The following is a 17,937-nucleotide window of genomic DNA, read 5'->3' as shown; positions in this document are numbered from 1 at the left end:
GTTCCTGGGTTTGTGATGGGTTGGGGGGGGCACGAGGTTGGCTGCTGCGCTCAGAGTTCCTCTGAGGTGGGAAAGGCTCCGTGGACGTATTTGCTGGGCGACTGCGGGGCCTCTCGGTATTTCCTAGTTGGCTTTTCCACGCGACAAGAAGAAAAAGCCGGAGCTCGCTCTCGTCTGTGCCATGTTCCCATACACATGTATACTTACACACGCGTGCCTGTGTCTGTGTGTCATCTGTGCTGCTTTTATTGCCATTTTAAAGTAACTGTGTCACGCTCGTTAGAAGAGAAAGTGAGAAGCCAGGGAGAAGCCGCAGAGGAGCCATGGGCTGGTTCGGTCGGGGTCAAGTTCAGGGCTGTATCAGCTGCCCTTTGCGGCTCGTCAAGGCGGCGTGGCTGCAAACCTGGCTTAGATGGAATCCCTCCGCAGGCAAATTTTGCCTTGGCGAAGGAAAAGCTCTCCTGCTGAAAAGGAGAGGATGCTTCCTCTGGATTTTAAATCAGAGGGCAGCAATGAAAACAGCCCAATTATTTTCCGTTCCAAGATAAGTGATGTGCAAAAAGGCAACCCAGATTATCATCGCCGACACCTCGTGTTTGAGGTAGTCCTTAAATGTCGACGTTCTTGCTTTGCAAATCCTTCTTGCAGGGGTTTGCAAGAGCGGCCCCAGCCTCTGCTTCTGTCGGAGCAGGGCTCTGTCACTGCGGAGAAGGTAGCGAGCCCAAACACGTCCTCAGCAGCAAACGTTGCCCCTTTTTAAAGAGGACAGGCGAGTAGATTTATAGAGGGGAGCATCCTTGAAGCGTGAACTGGCTGGTGTTTCTCAGCCGGTGGATTTGGAGCCCGAGGAGCTGAAGGTATCGGTACTCTTTGGAGGAGGAGGTGGTAGCGGATGCTCTTGCACTTGCAGGGGAGTTTGGAGAAGTGTATAAAGGACGCCTGAAGTTGCCCGGCAAGCGGGAGATCTACGTGGCCATCAAAACGCTCAAAGCCGGCTACTCCGAGAAGCAGCGCCGGGATTTCCTGAGCGAGGCCAGCATCATGGGGCAGTTTGACCACCCCAACATCATTCGGCTGGAAGGGGTGGTGACCAAAAGCCGACCGGTCATGATCATCACGGAATTCATGGAGAACGGGGCCCTGGACTCGTTCCTGCGGGTAAGGCGAGGTGGGGCCGGGTGGGCTACTGTTCGGCCGTGGGATTCGGGGATGAGGTGGTGGCATCCCGTCCTGTAAATCCCAGTCCGTTTCCTTAGCTGGGGAGCTGGTTGCGGCGTGCTGTACGCCCCCAAACCGCGTGCGTTTTGGTGCTGGCGTACCTCTGCTTCAATCCCGCGGGGCAGGGCAGCTGGCTGGTCCTCTGGGGAGGTGCAGCACCCTCCCAAGGTCGGGGGTGAGCGGCTCTGGTGGGGTCTGCGCGCTCACCCCCGGTGCCTGCTCTTTCCCACCGCAGCAAAACGACGGGCAGTTCACGGTGATCCAGCTGGTGGGGATGCTCAGAGGAATTGCTGCCGGCATGAAGTACCTCGCCGAGATGAATTACGTGCACCGAGATCTGGCCGCCAGGAACATCCTGGTCAACAGCAACCTGGTGTGCAAAGTGTCGGACTTCGGCCTCTCGCGCTACTTGCAGGACGATACGTCCGACCCCACCTACACCAGCTCCTTGGTACGTACCTCTCGCAAGATTTTGTCTTGCTCAGCGCCCCCCTCCCCGTGCCTGCCCTGCGCCCGCTGCCGGCTCCACCTGGGAGAAGGGTGCTGAGCGTACGCCCCGGAGCTTCTGCAGGGGGTGGGAGCATCTCGGGAGGGTTCCCGCCACGTAGGCTCGTGGTCCGGAGACCCTGGCTGCGATTCCCACCCATCGTCCTCTTTTCCCACCTTTTCCTTCCTCCCTTGTGTGAGTTTTCTGCCTCCCTCCTCCCCCAAGCACCTTTCTGCCCTGAGCAGTTGCCAGGTGAGCCCTTTCCCTCTGCTCCCCGGCGGGAGGGAGCACGGAGCCGTCCCCGGGGAGGCAGGGACATCACAGCGTCTCCCCACGGCACAGCCGCGGCGTTGCACCCCCCTTTCCCCCAGCGCTCCGGGGCTGGGTCGCCTTTCTCTGTTGGAAACTTGTTGCAAGCATTAATTAAAGAGACAAGCCTAACGGCAGCTCTGCCGCTCCCCAGCCGCCCTCCTCGGCCGTAATCAACTCCTTCGTCGGTCATGGCGGCCCGTGCTCCCCCCTTGCTCCCCGCCGCCCCGGGGGACCCCCCCAGCACCCCACCGGGGCCATCCTTCTGCCGGCGGACCCTTGGTGGTGGTGAGGAAGAGGAGGAGGAGGAGGAGGGGATGAGCGACCCGGTGACCTCGTCTGAGGCCACGGGCCTTCGAACAGAGGCCCTGCGTTTGTTGTATTTTTATTTATTCAAAGACCCCAGCAAGCAGCTACTGGGATGAGGCATGCAGTAGCCTTTCCCTACCTTCAGAGATAAAAAGAGATTATCTCATCTGTGTTTTTATTTAATTTAGGCCATAATAGATCTCCCCGGCAGCTGGGAAGTGATGCTGTGCCTGCGATTACATCACTCTGCCTCCCACAGCAGGTTTTTAGCTCTGGGGAAAAGGCAGGAAAAACAACCTAGCAGTTAATTTCTCCATTTGTAGTTATTCAAATCAAATTTTTTTTTTTTTTTTTTTTCCATTCATCCTTCAAGAGCAGCTGACGCTCCCTCAGAAATGCTACGGAAAACCGTTGTTCTAAACGATTTACACTGCAGTTCGGTGGCTTGCCACGGGCAGCGGCAGGGTCGTCCTGCCGGGAGCCGCACCGTGCCCCTGGCCTGATGCAGCGGCTTGAGATGCTGCGGGGCTTTGAGCTTTCGGGAGAAATCGGGGCTCCCTGCCCAAGGTGCTTTCCTGTTCCCGCGCTTTCCAAGCCTCCTTTGGGACTTGAAGGTGGTTTTTTGCCTCCTGCCCACAGGTGAGGCTGGAAGGACCCTCCAGCAGCTCAGCAGCCCGGATGATGCTGCAGAGGATGCTCCTCGGTTAGACCGCGTTTCCATTGAAAACCGAGGGAGCGGGGGGGGGGGATACCTGTGGCTCCTTACCTGAGGATCGCCTCAGGATATCCGTCACCCGATGTCCCACCCCAGGAAGGGACCTGGGAACGGGCCACCGATGTGCCAGGCCCTGCAGAGCAGCCGGAGAGGGGAGGCATCACTCGGGGGTGACACCTGAGTGGGATAAACCCTTTTGTTTGGTTTAGCTAGACCCTTTTGTGCAGGTACGCGCTGCGGAGGCATGTTCGGCTCCTGCCTCCTCGTCCCATCGGGTACCACCTACCCACTCCTCACCCCAGGGACCCGTGTCCGGGGCCGTGCGGGACAGCTCCGAGCCTGGCTCGTGGGTGGCCGGGCTCCGTCTCAGCTGCCACCCGCCCCCCCACCTTTTTCCGTAGGGGGGGAAGATTCCCGTCAGGTGGACGGCGCCGGAGGCCATCGCCTACCGCAAATTCACCTCGGCCAGCGACGTCTGGAGCTACGGCATCGTCATGTGGGAGGTGATGTCGTTTGGGGAGAGACCCTACTGGGACATGTCCAACCAAGACGTAAGCACTGGGGGGTCATCCGCGTAGCTCGGGGGGGGGGGGGGGGGCTGTGCGAGGGCGGGGGCTCGTTCCCAAAAGAAAGCCCTGCCCAAAGAGCTCTCCGCTCCTTCCCGGAGCCTCGGCAGCGCTCGGGTTTGGAGATGAATCAGGCTGGCGAGCGAGAGGGATGCAAGGAGGGAAATGGGGAAGAAAAGCCAGTGGGCTGGTAATTGGACTTCAGGAAGCTGCGGGGCCTTTGAAAAATGTTCAGAAGGTTTACGAGCGGGGAAAGAGCTTTGGTAGTCGGACTGCTGTACTCCGACGCGATCCGCCGAGATAATGAGTGGCAGCGCTCTGCCGGGAGGAGCTGCAGCGCGCGGAGCATCAGAGTGGAGATTAACCTCCGAGAGCCCCGGCTCCGTTGGAGCCAGGAGTGTCTCCTCCCGCTCCCTTTGCCGGCGATGAAACGGGCTGGCAGCTGCCTTCCCGGCCTGCCGCAGCGCTGCCTGTAGTGCCTCTGCCCGCACGGGCAGCTCGGCTCGGGGTGAGGAGCGGCGGGGGGTGGCTCAGCCCCCCCGGCCGTGGTTTTCCCTGTGCGAGACCCCCAAGTCCTCACGTGCCGCTTCCTCCCTCACCATCCTGCAGGTCATCAACGCCATCGAGCAGGATTACCGGCTCCCGCCGCCCATGGACTGTCCCGCCGCCCTGCACCAGCTGATGCTGGATTGCTGGCAGAAGGACCGCAACACCCGCCCGCGCTTCACCGAGATCGTCAACACACTCGATAAAATGATCCGCAACCCGGCAAGCCTCAAAACTGTGGCTACCATCACCGCTGTGTGAGTCTCTTGGTGCGCGGGGGGGGATGCTCCCGCGTCGACGTCCCCGAGCTGCGGCAAAAGGCTTCCCGAGCGGCTGGCGCTGCTGGCGAGGAGGGACCGGGGTTCCTAAATCCTTCGCCGGCGGGGGGTCCGTCTTTGCTCTGCCTGACGGTCAGGCGGAGAACATGTAGTTTTTCAGTCGAGCAACAGTAATAATTCTTTGCCGTTGATCCTTCGTGGCCCGTGGGGGTACGGGCGCAGTGTCTGCTCTGCCGGCGCCGCCGTCCCCGCGGCTGGGTTGCAACGTGCGGGGTTGCGCGGCGCTGCTGGGCAGAGCGGAGTTCCCGTGGGAGAGCCGTTCCTCGTCTCGGCGTGTGCCGGGAGCAGCGCAGCGCCGTGGGCAGCACGACGGCACGGCACAGGGCGGGCGGGGGGCGGGTTGGGGAACGCTGCCGTGCCCCGGTGGGGCTGGTGCGCGGCAGCCCCCTCAGCGGCGTGTCCCGTTGCAGGCCTTCTCAGCCCCTCCTCGACCGCTCCATCCCCGACTTCACTGCCTTTACCTCAGTAGACGACTGGCTGAGCGCTGTGAAGATGAGCCAGTACCGGGACAGCTTCCTGACCGCTGGCTTCACCTCCCTGCAGCTCGTCGCCCAGATGACGTCCGAGTGAGTTGGGTGCTGCCCCGAAATCCGGGGGCTGCCCTGGGGAGGAGGTGGGAAGGTTGGGGTCAGCGTGCGGGTGTCTCCTTGCTCTCGGTCCCCCCCTTGCCCCGGCGATGCTCATGGGGCTGCGCTTGGGCTCGGCGTGTCTTCTTCTGCTGAGAGGCATGGACCAGCTGAGCTTCCGTCCCTCGCCTCTTGGAGAGACAGCAGAACAGATACGCCAGCCCTCGGCTCCCGTTGACCTTCCTCCATCTGTCTGTCTTCCAGAGACCTCCTGAGAATAGGGGTGACTTTGGCTGGGCACCAGAAGAAGATCCTGAACAGCGTCCAGTCCATGCGAGTACAGATGAGTCAGTCTCCGACCTCGATGGCGTGACGTCCCTCGTTCGACGGGGAGGGGACGGGGAGGGCACGGTGGGAGGGGAGGAACTGTCGGGCGCCGCGGGGCAGCGTTGGGAGAGGTGCCGCCGCTGCCTGGGGACTGCGACCGCAGACGAAGGATGTTCCTGGGACTCATCTCTGACTGGTGACTTCCGTTCCTCACCTACAGAAGCACACTTACCGATGTCATGGGGAACAGCGTATAAATACCTATAAATATGTACAAATCATATATTTAAAAAACAAAATGAAAAACGAACAAAAAACCACAAAAAACAATGAAGACAAACCAATGTGCATTGGGGAAGCAAACCCAAACCCTAGAGACCAGACTCCAATCCCACCACCAGTGAGCAGTGGTTGAAACTGAGGAGGAAGGAAGGAAGGAAGGGGCTGTTGGGGAAGGGAGAGGCATGAGATGGATGGAGCGTCCCGTCCGGAGAAACCACCTTCCTTTTCTTTTCTTTTCTTCTTTCGCCCTCCCTCCCCGCTCCCCTCCCTGCTCACGGACCGGGTGGAAGTGTCCTCAGACGTCTCCGCAGGTCCCTGCCGTCCTACCCGGGTGCCGCTCCGGCAACTACCAAAGGACTTCGCTGACCACTGCATGGGGGATCCGACTCAATCCAGTTAATGTCTTCATATTGAAGAAGAGATGTACCTTCAATAGAAAACCTTGGGTTGTTTTTTTTTTCTCTCTTGCTTGCATTTTTTTTGCAAAAAGAAAAAAAAAAGGATTAAAAAAAAAAAATAATCCATCCTGGAAAATGGAAAGAGGTGTTCCCGTGTGTGTGTGCGCTCGTGCGCGTGTGTACGTTGTCAACCTACCGTGGGACTCACTGCTTGTCCGTAACCGAAAATCACCGCCAGCCCTGCGGCCAGCGACCAGCCGGTTCCCAGCCCGGAGGGGGCCGGGGGTTGTTCCCGCAGCCCCCCGGGAGCGGGACGTAGCAGGAAAGCGCCCGACGGCGAAGCGAGCACTTGGCATCCTGCAAACGGGGAGGAGGAGGAGGAGGAGGATGCCACGGGCCGGCCGGCGCGGTGGGGATGGGACGGGACCGGAGGAGCCGCTGCCGGGTTGTGACTGGGTCGGTGAGTGCTGGAGAAGGAGGAGCGATGCTCTGGGAAACAGACTGCTAAGACCTCCAGAGCCTCGGCGATGCGCAGAAATCTATGGATTGGCTACGGAGGACTTTTTTTCCCCCCCCCCATCTTGCGGACCTAAGGATTTTGATATTGAATTACAGACTTAGGTTTCGTGGCTTCGGAGGTAGGTCCATTTGTCTCGTGTGCCTCTCTTGTCCGTCCATCCGTCCTTCTCTGTATTTTTCTACTCGCTTCCTTAACGCCTCTCCCAGTGAACGTTTCCCCGTGCTTAATTTGATTTTTTTTTTTGTTCCACCGTTTGTCTCCTTTGCAAATTGATCTAGTTAAAATTACTAGACGCGTGTCAGTGTTTACACAGAATATTGTAAGACTGGGCAATCTAACTTCCCTCTGTGGATCGCGCCGAGAGTTTATAAAATGAATGAACTCTTAACAAGGCTTTTACTTAGCCGGTTGTGCGCGAGTTGTAACGATCCATCACCGCGCTCTCGCAGGCACCGCGCTGGCAGCGAGCGGCACCCGTGTGGCAGGGGGAGCGGCGGCGCGGGCGGGCTGCCCAGCCGTGCCTTGAGGCTGCCGGGGTCCCTGCCGTAATTTGGTGGTGTGCTGTGCGAGGAACCCTCCGTGCTACTTGGGCATCCATCCGTGTCCTGGGGATGTCCCGCATCCATCTGTGCGGTGGGGATATCCTGCATCCTCCTGCGCCACGGGGATACCCCACATCCAGCTGTGCCATGGGGGTGCCCACATCTGTGCCGTGGGGATGCGCTGTGTCCATCGGTGCCACGTGGATGCCTCGTGTCCGTCTGCGCTGTGGGTTTGCCCTTTGTCCGTCCTTGCCGTGGGGATGCCCCGCATCCATCCGTGCCATGGGATTACCCCAGGTCCATCCGCGCCATGAGATTACGCCAGGTCCATCCATGCCGTGGAGATGCCTCACGGGATCTGTCTGCTGCCAGCGCCTGTCCCCAAGTCCTGGGTGTGAGTTTTGTCCCCCCGTGCTGGGGCTATCGGGGCGCTCCCTGGCCGGAGTGGGGTGCAGGTGCTCGGTTTGGGAGGATGGTGGCCGACACCACCAGCAGATGAAGGACCCTGGTGATGGGCTGCTCTTCACACCTCCAGTTTTATTTCTTTAATCACCTGAGGAAGATGACCGGCTGCTCTGCTGAAGAAGAGGAACTAAGAAGATGCAGGAATGAGCTTGTTTCAAATCACTGAACTCCCCCCAGAGAAAGAGGCGGAGAAAAACACCCCTTGTTTACAACGGCAGGGACTGCTCCTCGTCCTGTCTGATAGACGATCGCTAATACCTCTCGGGATACTCGCGGCCCAAATCTGTATTCCAGGATGTTGTCACGCCGAATACAACATGCAGATGGAGCGGGCGCCGTGCATACTAATACGCCGCCTCGCCGCGTTGATATTCACCGGCAGTGGAGGATCCTTTGTGGTTTTGGGGTTTTTTTTTTTTATGATTTCTCTTTTATTAGAAGGAAGCTAAAGGCATTTAAAGAAATGAACGACAGCGACATAGGCTAAATATCAAAACTCCACCTTTACGACTCCCCTGCTGCGTGTCGCCCGGCCGTGCGAGCACCTGCGAGGCAGCTGGTCCTGCAGCCCCGCTGGGCGTCCTCCAGGGCTGGAGGGACGATGCGACAGCCGTCCTTTTTTTAGTGTCAACCCTTTAATATAAAGCATTCAGTCCTGCCCATCCATCCCAGCAGACTGAGTCCGCACAAGCGGATAAACCGGCTGTCCGGGTGCTTGGATGCTTTTGGAGATGCTGAGTCCTGCTTTTACACCTGGGTTTGATTTCCTGGGGCGGATGATGCTCGTCGCCTGCCCCAGCGCTTGACTCGACCGTGCTGCCGAACACCCGTGGGCAAAGTGCCGCCGCTGTCCCCGCATGGCAGAGATCTCCCCCAACGGAGTGGGGAGAGGCCTTTGGTTGAGAGCAGCGGGGTGTTTGCACAGCGCAGGGAACAGGAGGGTCCGTCCTGGCCTTGTAAAATTTGCGGGATGCCTTCCAAACCCTCCTTACCACCCGCCGATGGCTAACTCGGCCCACCACGCGCACGCTCTTCTTTTTGGCCGGAAAATGAGGAAAACGGAGCTGCACCATGAGTCAAGGGCTGCCCCGGCACTCCACGGGTGCGGTGAGGATGCCAACAGCATTGTCCCCAGAGGTGATGCCTTCCAGACCAGTCTCAGCCTCAGAGGAGCTTCGTGCACCATCCTAAGCTCACCCATAGGGAGACCAGCAGGAGGTCGCGGTGGCAAGTCCCCTCGAGAGGTGACACAACGGTGCCTGTCGGAGCTGCCGGGCTGTTGGGCTTTCTACCCTGCTGCTCTTCCCCAGCTGGCCGACGTCTTACGTCTCCTTGGCTACGTCATGGCAGGCGATTCCCGTATCCCACCTCGTCCAACCAGCATCTCTGAGTCCACCAGTGGTGGCTCAGGGGCCTGGAGATGTCCCCTCCAGGGTCAGGGGACAGCCCAGCAGCAGATCGACGGTGCTCAGGGCTGAGCAGGGAGGCCGAAGGCGGTGCAAACGAATCCCCTCAGTCATGAGGCATAGTTGGCCAAGGGGGTTGCTGTCAAGATGCTGTCAAGATGCTGCCCAAAGGAGGGCCACCATGGGCCGTCTGCTCTCCTGGCTTTCAGCAGAAGGCTTTTCATCCACAATGGAAGATTTCACCAAAAGCTGTCAGTTTTCTGATCTGATAATAGTAAACAAGAGGAAAATGCAAAACAGCCATGTTTGATTTTTGCTTTTTATTGAAAAGACTAACATCGTAAGTTCAGAAGACTCCTGTCAGACCATTCTGTTTCTTTAGAGCTCCTTCCTTCAAGGGAGGTAAGTTTTGCAAACTGTGAAGCCTTTCTGTCCGGGAACGACGGCGTTATCCCCGCCTGGCCGTGACAGCGGGGTTGTGTGTCTTTGGACTGGCCCATCTTTTCCTTCATGAGATGCCAAGGAGGAGGCTCTTGCCGGGGTAGGAGATGCAGGGCGCCATCGAAGAGGTGCCTCCAAGGCTCGCTGCCAACATTCACTTTTCTGCGTCGACAGGAGACTCCCGGGCGCTTGGCCGTAGCCGTGTGGCTGCACCGGCCAGGTCAGTTAAGAAGTCTCCTCCGTCAGCGATGTCATGGAGAAGCGGTTGAGGTGCTCCAGCTTTGCCTTGTGCGGACATGGGGCAGGAGGCTCTGCCGCACAGCTCCTGCTGCTGCTTTTTGTGGACCGAGGAGTGATGTAGATTTGGGGCTGTTGGATGCTTTGCCAAGAACCAGTGATAAAAAAGAAGAAAAATGAAACCATTAAGTGTGGTCTAAAAATGAAAGCTCCCATTTCACGCCTTCTTCTGATCCGTGCTGTGGTTGGCGTTGGAGTTCCTTTCTTTCATCCCAAAGGGGAAAGGATGGCTCCAAAATTATTCCCCTCCACCTCCAAAAAAAAAGTTTTGGTTTGCACAGAAATAAAAGGAAGAAAAAGGCATTTCTGATCAAAGTCAACCAACTCCACAGACCTTTCCTTCATGTTGGGATTCATCCATCGCACAGGATCCTGGTGGGTCCATCTGCCACGTGGTAGCGCATCCCACCTCTGCTGAGCAGCGGCAGGCGGATGCGGCCGCTCGCCCGGGTCGCCTTCGAGCGCGCCCACCTCGCGCTCGGCCCTGATCCCGTCCTTTCGCAGCAAGGCGTTGCAGTTGTCAGCTCCTTCTCTGCATTTCTATGGCAACTGCAAGAACCTCAGCCCTTTTGTGTCTTTTTTAGGGGTTTGTTTTTTTTATTTTGGTGTCTATGTTGGCTCTGTCTTTTTTTTGCATGTAGCATTACGGGTTTTTTGCTACAAAAACCCTGCTCTGAGCTTGGCCCGAGGTCTCGGTGTGAGAATCGGTGGGCAAAGATGGTCACATCTGGACTTGGCGTTGCCGACTGGCTTCACGTTGCCCCCGTCCCTCCGGTGCCAGCCCTGCCGTGTTACTCCCCGCCCCCCAAAAAAATATTTCCCCGTTGGCAATTCAGCCGCATCGTTTCCCCCCGGGCTTTGCCGTGTCTTTTGTACAACCCCATCCCCGGCGGGTTGCGCCGCACGCGATGGAGGAGGCAGCGGCTTTCTCAATAGCAGTAATTAAAATGAGATGTCGTGCCGCTGCAAGCGAAGGTGAACTCAGCCGCTCGCACATCCAAGGCGAGAGCGAGCTTTTGAACGTGGAAGAGGAGCATGTATTAATAGCGTTATTACGCACCTCTTTCTAGAAAAAAAAAAAAAAGGAATGTATTTTATGCCATTTAATGACCTTCAAATTAACAGTTCTTTGAAAGCACTTATGTATATTTAATTTTAAATGTTGCTGCAAGTCAGAGTGGGGCTTGCGATGAAAACAGCAGGCAGCCGGTTTTTAAATAAGAGCGAGCTCAGACCATTATTTCTGAGCCTGTCAGCTCTTGGTGCTTGCAACGCTCCTTCCCCTCGGCTGACGCGGGGCTGTCGCTTCCCCCGTCCCCCTTCTCCTCCGTCCCCGCTCCGGCAGCTCCCCGCGTGCCGGCCCCAGCCCCGTGGGATCACCTCGTCTGCTCTCCGCTCCTCCGCGGGGTGACGGCATCTTCCCGACCGGCCGGCGTGGAGGATGCTGCTCTGCCGGGGCGTTGGATTCGGAGGGAGGGAAGGGTTGTTTCGGGGTTGGTTTGCAGAGGTCTCATCAATAAAGCTGCCTGCATCCCTGCCTGCATCCCTGCCTGCCCGGCATCCCCGTGGGAGCCAGGGGAGCGTCACAGCTGGCCCGTGGCCTGGGATAAATCGTTGGGCATCACCTATGAAGGTTTTATTTTCTTTTTGCACCGCCACAATCGCCGTCGTTTTGCAATAGGGACAGACACGTTTGCGTTCGTTAGGGTCTGGATCAAGGCTTTTGCCTCTGATCCGTAAAACCTGCTGATATATTTGAGCCGCTCTGCGCTCACTTGGAAATCATTACTCTTAAACATTGAATTTGACTTTAAAAAAAAAAAAAAAGGATCGATGTGTTTCTAAGATGAGGAATGGATTTACAGACCCTGCGGCAGAATTTCAAGCTCTCGGAACCGTACCTTAGCTCTAAGGCCACCCGTCCTCGTTAAACTGCAGATGGAAAAAGGGGCCAGGGTTTCCCATCCAGGTCGTGCACCCACCCGGGTGCTGCGTGTCTCCTGCTCCCGTAACGTCCCCGCTGCTCGAGGAGCCACGGTGGGGGATTGAACGCCGGAGTCGTCATCTGCTTTGGTGCCTCCTGCATGAACGATCCTGCCAGGATGGATGCTGGTCTAATTACAGCTTGGGTGCCTTCCAAATTAGTTTCCAAGAGCCTGAAGGAGACCTTCTCCAGCAGTTCCAGTGAGGTTCCTCTTGATTTCAGAAGAGCCAGAAACTTCCCGAGCGATAATGGAGGAGAGGCGAAGTCCACGCCGATGGGACTCCCGTGGCAAGGTGTTTCACCCCGTTAGCGCTTTCCCCGCTGCTCCCGTTTGGTTTTTCCTAGAATTGGTTTGGGTTGGATGGGACCTTTAAAGATCCGGAGGGGTCCAACCCTCCTGCCATGGGGTGCTGGCTCTACCTGTCCCAACTGAGCTCAGCCTCCTCCAAAACCCGTCTCTGGGAAGCGTGAGAGCTGCTGTCGTGTTGCGTTCTCCCATTTTTGATGCCCTCAGGTTTTGGCTCTGCATCTCGGGGAAGATCTGCTGGCTCGTGTCTGTCCGTCATTGGACCCTGACGGGCCGCGTTGCCATCCCAGGGCTTGGCCTGGCAAGAAGAGCAGACGTGGCTGGTCCGGACAGGAGAGGACCTTCTCTGCTGCGCACGGTGGGAGGAGATGCGAGGTGAGAACCAGGCACGTTGGGGACTCGGAGCATCCCTGGCGTTAAATCTGGTCTCCTGGTTCGCAGCAGAGAAGCAGCTCAGCGCTGGGGAGGGGGATGCCGCTGACCTTCACCTGGGTCTTTCCGGGTGGTCGGAGCTGCCGGTGCTCAGGGGATGGTGTCCCAGGGCCACCGGTGCCACAGGGCTTTGGCTGGCCGTCCTCTGCGGAGCGGCATCAGAGCATCCCGCCAGCCCGGGCAGAGCTGCCCACTCCCTCCCCGTCTGCGTCTGAGCATCTCCGCTGCTTCTGCTCTCCTCCTGTCTGGCCAGCAGCATTTAAAAATGCCGGTCCAAGCGCTCCCCACCGCACGGACAGCGAGCGGAGGAGAAACCAGCGCCATTGCTAGGGGAGATGACCGTGGACGGGGCGGCCCCGGCGGTGGCAGAGGCGGGATGGATGGCGTTGAGCTCTCCTGGCCCGTCTCTGAAGGGAAACGCTGGCGGAGGTTAATTCCGAGCAAACCAGCCGCGTGAATTTTAAGTGGATTAACTGAACTCCGCTCGTTCCCAAAACAGATGCACCCTTTTGGGGCAGCGTAGAAGCGGATTAGGCAAAAATCTACTTAAGGCTGCGTTAATTCTAGATAAGTGTTAGGGGGATTAACGCCTATCCACTTCAGAAAAATTAATTGGAGTGAACTTTTTTCCGTGTCCCCAAGTAAACAAGGCTCGGCGGCTTTCCCCGTCCGCCGGCCCGGGCTGCGGCTTTCCCTTCTCTGCTCTCCCATCCCCGTGCATGTCCCGGGAGCCGACGTCGCCGTGGGGTGAGCCTGCTCCTCTCTCGATGATTATCCTCAGGGGCCTCATTAGGCAATTTGAACCCTCGCACGAAGGTGGGGAGAGAGGGCAGGGGAAATTATGGTCGCCATCAGCGCAATTATCGATGCTAATTAGTGCTGAGCGGGACCGACCGTGCCAAGGAGCGTGGCGAGCCTCGCGTCGGAAGCACGCACCGGAGCCTTGCGGGGGCTTGCGCGGGCAGGCGATCGCGAAACGTGCGCGCGTCAGTTCGCTGGTTTATTTTTCCCCGCCGCGCTGTGGTTGAACTCTTTTCGGCTCCCCCGGCGTAAATATTTTGGGGAGGTGTCCACGGCCGGAGTGTGCCGGCGGTCTGGGGCTCAGGCTCCGGTCTCTCGGCTGGGGTTAGTGCCTGGGCAGCAGCACCGTGTCGGGACCCGCGATGGGGATGGGGCGCCGGGAGGCTCCTGCCCTGACGTCCACGCGTGCCTCCATCCCTTCCCTGCTCCTACCCGCTGCTCCCCTTTCCCGTGGCAGCGCTCGGGGGCAGCTCGGGTCTGCAGTGCCGTCCATCCTTCCATCGCGTGGGCTGTCTGCGGTTCCGCCCCGGCTGAACCACGGAAAGGGAGAACGAGAGCTCCCCGGGGCCGGCACGCTGCCCGCATCCCGGCCGCAGCGCTGCTGCTAACGCCTTCCCTTGCGGGACGCCTTCCCGTCTCACAGACGAGGCCTTTTTATTGCTGTTTGTGTCACAGCCGCGCTTACGGGCTGAGATCAAAGCCCTCCGCGCCGCTTTGCAGGGGCTCCCGCGCCGGAGCACGGGGGGAGAAGGATGCGCGATGGCGGGGGGGGTGATTTGGTGGCCGTGTACCTGGGAGATGCTCGACCCCGCTCCCCCTTCCCCGTCCTCCCCCGGCTGCTCACGACCCGTCCCTTGGTCCTCTGGGATCCGATCCTTTGGGATCGCCCCAAATCATCCGTACTTGCTCCTGGGTCATTTTTGCCAGGACGAAGGGAAGGGCCGCAGCCGCCGTGGGAAACGCAAACCTCCGCAGCCTTCCCGGCTCCGCCGCTGCCGAGCGGGTTGGGTGGCTGTGGCTAAGTGAGGTGGGAAAGGCCGCAGGGGGAAGGCGGTGGCGGAGCCGGGAGCGGCGCCCGGGGCCGGCTCCGTCGCTCGACTTCAGCTTTAACGTGGCCGAATCCGCAGGCGATACAAATCGCTGTCGCCCCGCTGACTTTGGGTGCAACCGCCCTGATTTACACCGGTCCCCGGGGACCTGCCCGGCTCAGCGGCGTGTTCAGCATCGCCTGCTGCGCCCTGCGTCTGCTGCCTTTTGTAAAACCCTGTTTGTGTTTCCGTCGTCGCTTTTTTTCCCCCAGCCGTTTAGCTGTTCTGCTCCCATTAACGTTAATGGGAGCCGTGAGACTGAATCACCGAGCGCGGCGCTGAAAATGGACCCCGGTGGATAAGAAATACGCGGCGATATCTTTTCCCCCAGCCAAAGCACTTTTTTTTTTCTTTTTTTTTTGGTTTGGTGCTTTTTTTTAGATATAATCTCAATTTCTCTTACCCTCCCGTGCTCCTTTTTCTGCCAAAACTCTAAATTACTAAATAAAAATTTCATTACTACCTGGCTTTGCTAAAAAAAAAAAAAAAAAAAAAAAAAAAAAAAATTTCCGTTCAGGAGAATGATGAATTTTAATAGGAGTGAAATGTCAGACACAGCTGGAGTTGTTTTTTGAAAGCATCGGTATGTTCGGAGAGGCACAGAGACGCCCGGCAATAATTACGCCAGCGAGTCCCGGGTGTCGGTGGCCCAGCAAAGGGACCCAGCGGTCAATTGCTTTGTTATTTAATGCGGCGCCTTTATGTTTCCAAGGTGCAATTGTATATTAAAAGTGTCTTTGCCTCGCCGAAGCTGCTAAATAATGGGATTTTTGCTGCCGCGTGGCACTTCTTGGTTGCAGGGTGAAAAGGAGATGCTCCCGGGGCTGCTCTTCTCGTTCGGAGACCTTCTGGTTTCCCCCCCGGCCGCAGAGGAAATGCGTGGGGTTTGTTACGTTGGAAAAAGGGATTTTATGGTGCCTGGTGGTTTGCTCCTGCTTTAGGCCCCGGGGGTGCTCGTGTTGTAGTGGGAGTGGGGGAAAAGCATCGTCGCTGCTGGGGGACGCGGTGACCCTCCCGGCCCCAAAATCAAGTCTCCGCTTCCGCTCTCCGGAGCATCTCGGCTTCACAAAGAAACGTGGCTCTTCCATTCCTTTTTTTTTTTTTTTTCCCCCCAAGGAAAAATTGCGAGCTTTCAGTGAAATCGTCGTTTTTCTGACAGCATATTAATTAATCACTGGGGTTCTGGTTTTTTCTTTCCTTTTTTTCTTTTCTCTTTTTTTTTTTTTTTTTTTTCTTCTTTTGGAGAGAGGCCCTATCTGCTGTAAGAAGCCTTTGGGTTTCCTGGGTGCGCTCCCCACCGGCTGCGGGACAGGGGGCTGCGGGGATGGGGGGGGGGTCTCAGCTGCGAAGGAGCACCTTGCTTTTTTTGGGGGGGGACGGGACGGGGACATGCTGCACCTCCGAGCACGCAACGCGCTTATTCTCACCCTCTTCTCGTTTCCCTCCCTCTTGCCTCGCAGGGGCGTTGAGTCCAGCGTCGCAGCCAGATGGGGACCGACGCCGGTGCCCAGGGACCGCTCCCCCCGCCACCCACGCGATGATGAGCCGGGAGGTCTCCGCAGCGCCCCGGGAGCCCCGTCGTCCCCCTCCAAGCCGCGGTGACCCCCGTGCCAGCCGGCCGTACCCCGTCCTGTACATAACCAGTGAGATGTCTGTAAAAGATTTCACCCCTCGTAATTTTTTTTGCCCTTCTCTCCCCCCCCCCCCACCCCCTTCCCCAATTCGTTGATTGTGTTGAAATTGTTGGAGTTTGTAACAGTAACTTTCAGAGAATATTGTACTAAAGAGGAAATTGCACTCAATAAAAATGACGAAATAAGCCTGATCCCTCTCCTTCCCCTTCCCAGGGGCAGCCTTTCTGCTGCCGCTTTCTCTTCGGCTCGGCGCCGGGTGAATATTTGCCATGAATATTCATTTGGGGAGCTGGCAGCGCTCCAGCGCTCCTTGACTTACCTCGAATTTCGATGTCTATCAGATTTGGCTCTCCGCTTTGTAAACCGAGTGACTTTCTTCTCAGCGATCCCTATCGGAGGTTGCTTGCTGCAAAAAGCCGGGAGAAGGAATTTTCTTGGCACGTGGGTTGGTTTGGTTTTTTTTGCTTCCCCCCCCTGCCCCGTGCGTGCAGTCGCTCAGGGAAGTGCTGACTGGGATGAAAGTGGGGGAGCACGGCGGCTCTTCGCTCCCCGAATCTTGCCGGAGCCTGTCGATTAAAAAAGCTGATGCTCAGCCCGAACCCGCTTGCCTTAAGGATTACTCTAATTGCAGGGAAAAAAAATAATGGATTCTTCCCTTTTGCCTTGGACTACGCTCGAGCGTTTTGTCCGGCTGGGACCACGCAGCCCATCGGGGTGATGCTCCCCGGGGGCGGCTGGCGTTGGGTGACCACGGGGAACGTCCTCGGGCTCAACCGGGAAAGTTTTGTTAAACGGACAGATTTAGAAAGCGGCAGCCTCCACCCAGGTGTTTTGGGTTCAGAAAGAGAAGCTGCTGCTGGGGGAGCTTGTGAGATGGGGGCGTAGGGGCTTCCCGTGCCCCGTGGTTTTGGGGTGCTCTTGGAGGGAGGGATGGAGGGACCCGCTGCTGCGGCTGGAGGTGGGGCTGGCACGGCCCTGAGGGCTCTGCTGCCCTGTAGCTCCCAGATCGGGGCTGTTGCTGACGTGGGGCTTTCCCAGGGCTGCTATCGAGGGATCTTTCTGGGTTCTTGCTGCGTCTCCGGGGTCGTTAAGAGCTGACTTTTTTTTTTTTTTTTTTTTTTTGGGCGCTATAGGCGTTTTTGAGCAAATAAGTTCAACGTGCTCGTGGTGACGGCTCCAAGTCCCTGCAGAAAGGACTCTGCTGCCCAGAGTAACTGGTTTCTTGGGTATTTGGGGGTTTTTTTGGTTTGGTTTTTGTTTGGTTTTTTTTTTTGCCCAGGCCATCCCAACAGATGAAAGCAGAGCGCCTCTCCCATAAAATCCAGCCTCCTGGCAGGTCTTTGGCCGTGCGAGATGCGAATGGGCAGCGGCTGACGGAGGGCAGAGCTGAAGTTGTTTGTGCGCCCTTAATTGAGTAGGTGCTTGACTTAACGGGCTACCGGTGTGGTTTAAATGAATGTTCATGTGTCTCAAATCCGCTGGGATTTGGGGTGCAGAGAGGGGGTGTCCCTTACGCAGATCGCCCCGAGCTTTTCCCCTTAAGTAACCAAAGGCCCTTTCCGGCCGGTTCTTAACGTTCCCGAAGTGGTTTGCCTGGGAATAGCCTTTTAACGGGTCCCCGACGGAGCCTCACCTCGCCCGTACGGGTTTATACGGCTGCTCTGGCCCCTGCGGGGTTCTTTCCCCCCCGCCGCGGGATAACCTGCCACCAGGTTCGCCTCCATCCCAGCTGGACCGAGATGTCGTTTACCGAGGCCACGCAGAGCCCAAAAAACTTTCCCTGAGCCTTGAATATAGATACAGGCGGCTGTCGCAGTCGGAACGCGGGCTAGCTCCCAACGTGAAAAATCTTTCCTTCGTGGCCCTCGGGTTTGAAAAATGGAAGCGGCGTGTTGGCTCCGACAACTCTGCCGCAGCTCCCAGAAATTTCAATATACCGATCCTCTGGCACACCAGCTC

At 57.7% G+C, this 17,937-nt stretch overlaps 1 protein-coding gene across 3 annotated transcripts in view; it reads left to right on the top strand.

Annotated features, from left to right (window-relative positions):
* Positions 1-16,167, top strand: part of EPHB1 (EPH receptor B1) — an 80,139-nt gene extending 63,972 nt beyond the window's left edge. The window contains exons 11-17 of one of the 3 annotated variants that reach the window (XM_075760733.1): positions 911-1,158; positions 1,454-1,669; positions 3,440-3,589; positions 4,214-4,407; positions 4,899-5,054; positions 5,319-5,401; positions 15,805-16,167. In XM_075760733.1, coding sequence (XP_075616848.1) covers positions 911-1,158; positions 1,454-1,669; positions 3,440-3,589; positions 4,214-4,407; positions 4,899-5,054; positions 5,319-5,401; positions 15,805-16,073 — 1,316 coding nt within the window. In that variant the 3' untranslated portion in view covers positions 16,074-16,167. Of the gene's footprint in view, positions 1-910; positions 1,159-1,453; positions 1,670-3,439; positions 3,590-4,213; positions 4,408-4,898; positions 5,055-5,318; positions 6,184-15,804 lie in introns of those variants that run through there. The other 2 variants (XM_075760734.1, XM_075760735.1) reach the window with 2 other exon arrangements.
* The last annotated feature ends 1,770 nt before the right edge of the window (positions 16,168-17,937 follow it).

Source organism: Balearica regulorum, chromosome 9, assembly GCF_011004875.1.
Source record: "Balearica regulorum gibbericeps isolate bBalReg1 chromosome 9, bBalReg1.pri, whole genome shotgun sequence".
Classification (NCBI taxonomy): domain Eukaryota; kingdom Metazoa; phylum Chordata; class Aves; order Gruiformes; family Gruidae; genus Balearica; species Balearica regulorum.
The sequence above is the reverse complement of the archived record's forward strand: the minus strand, read 5'-3'. Positions and strand labels throughout refer to the sequence as shown.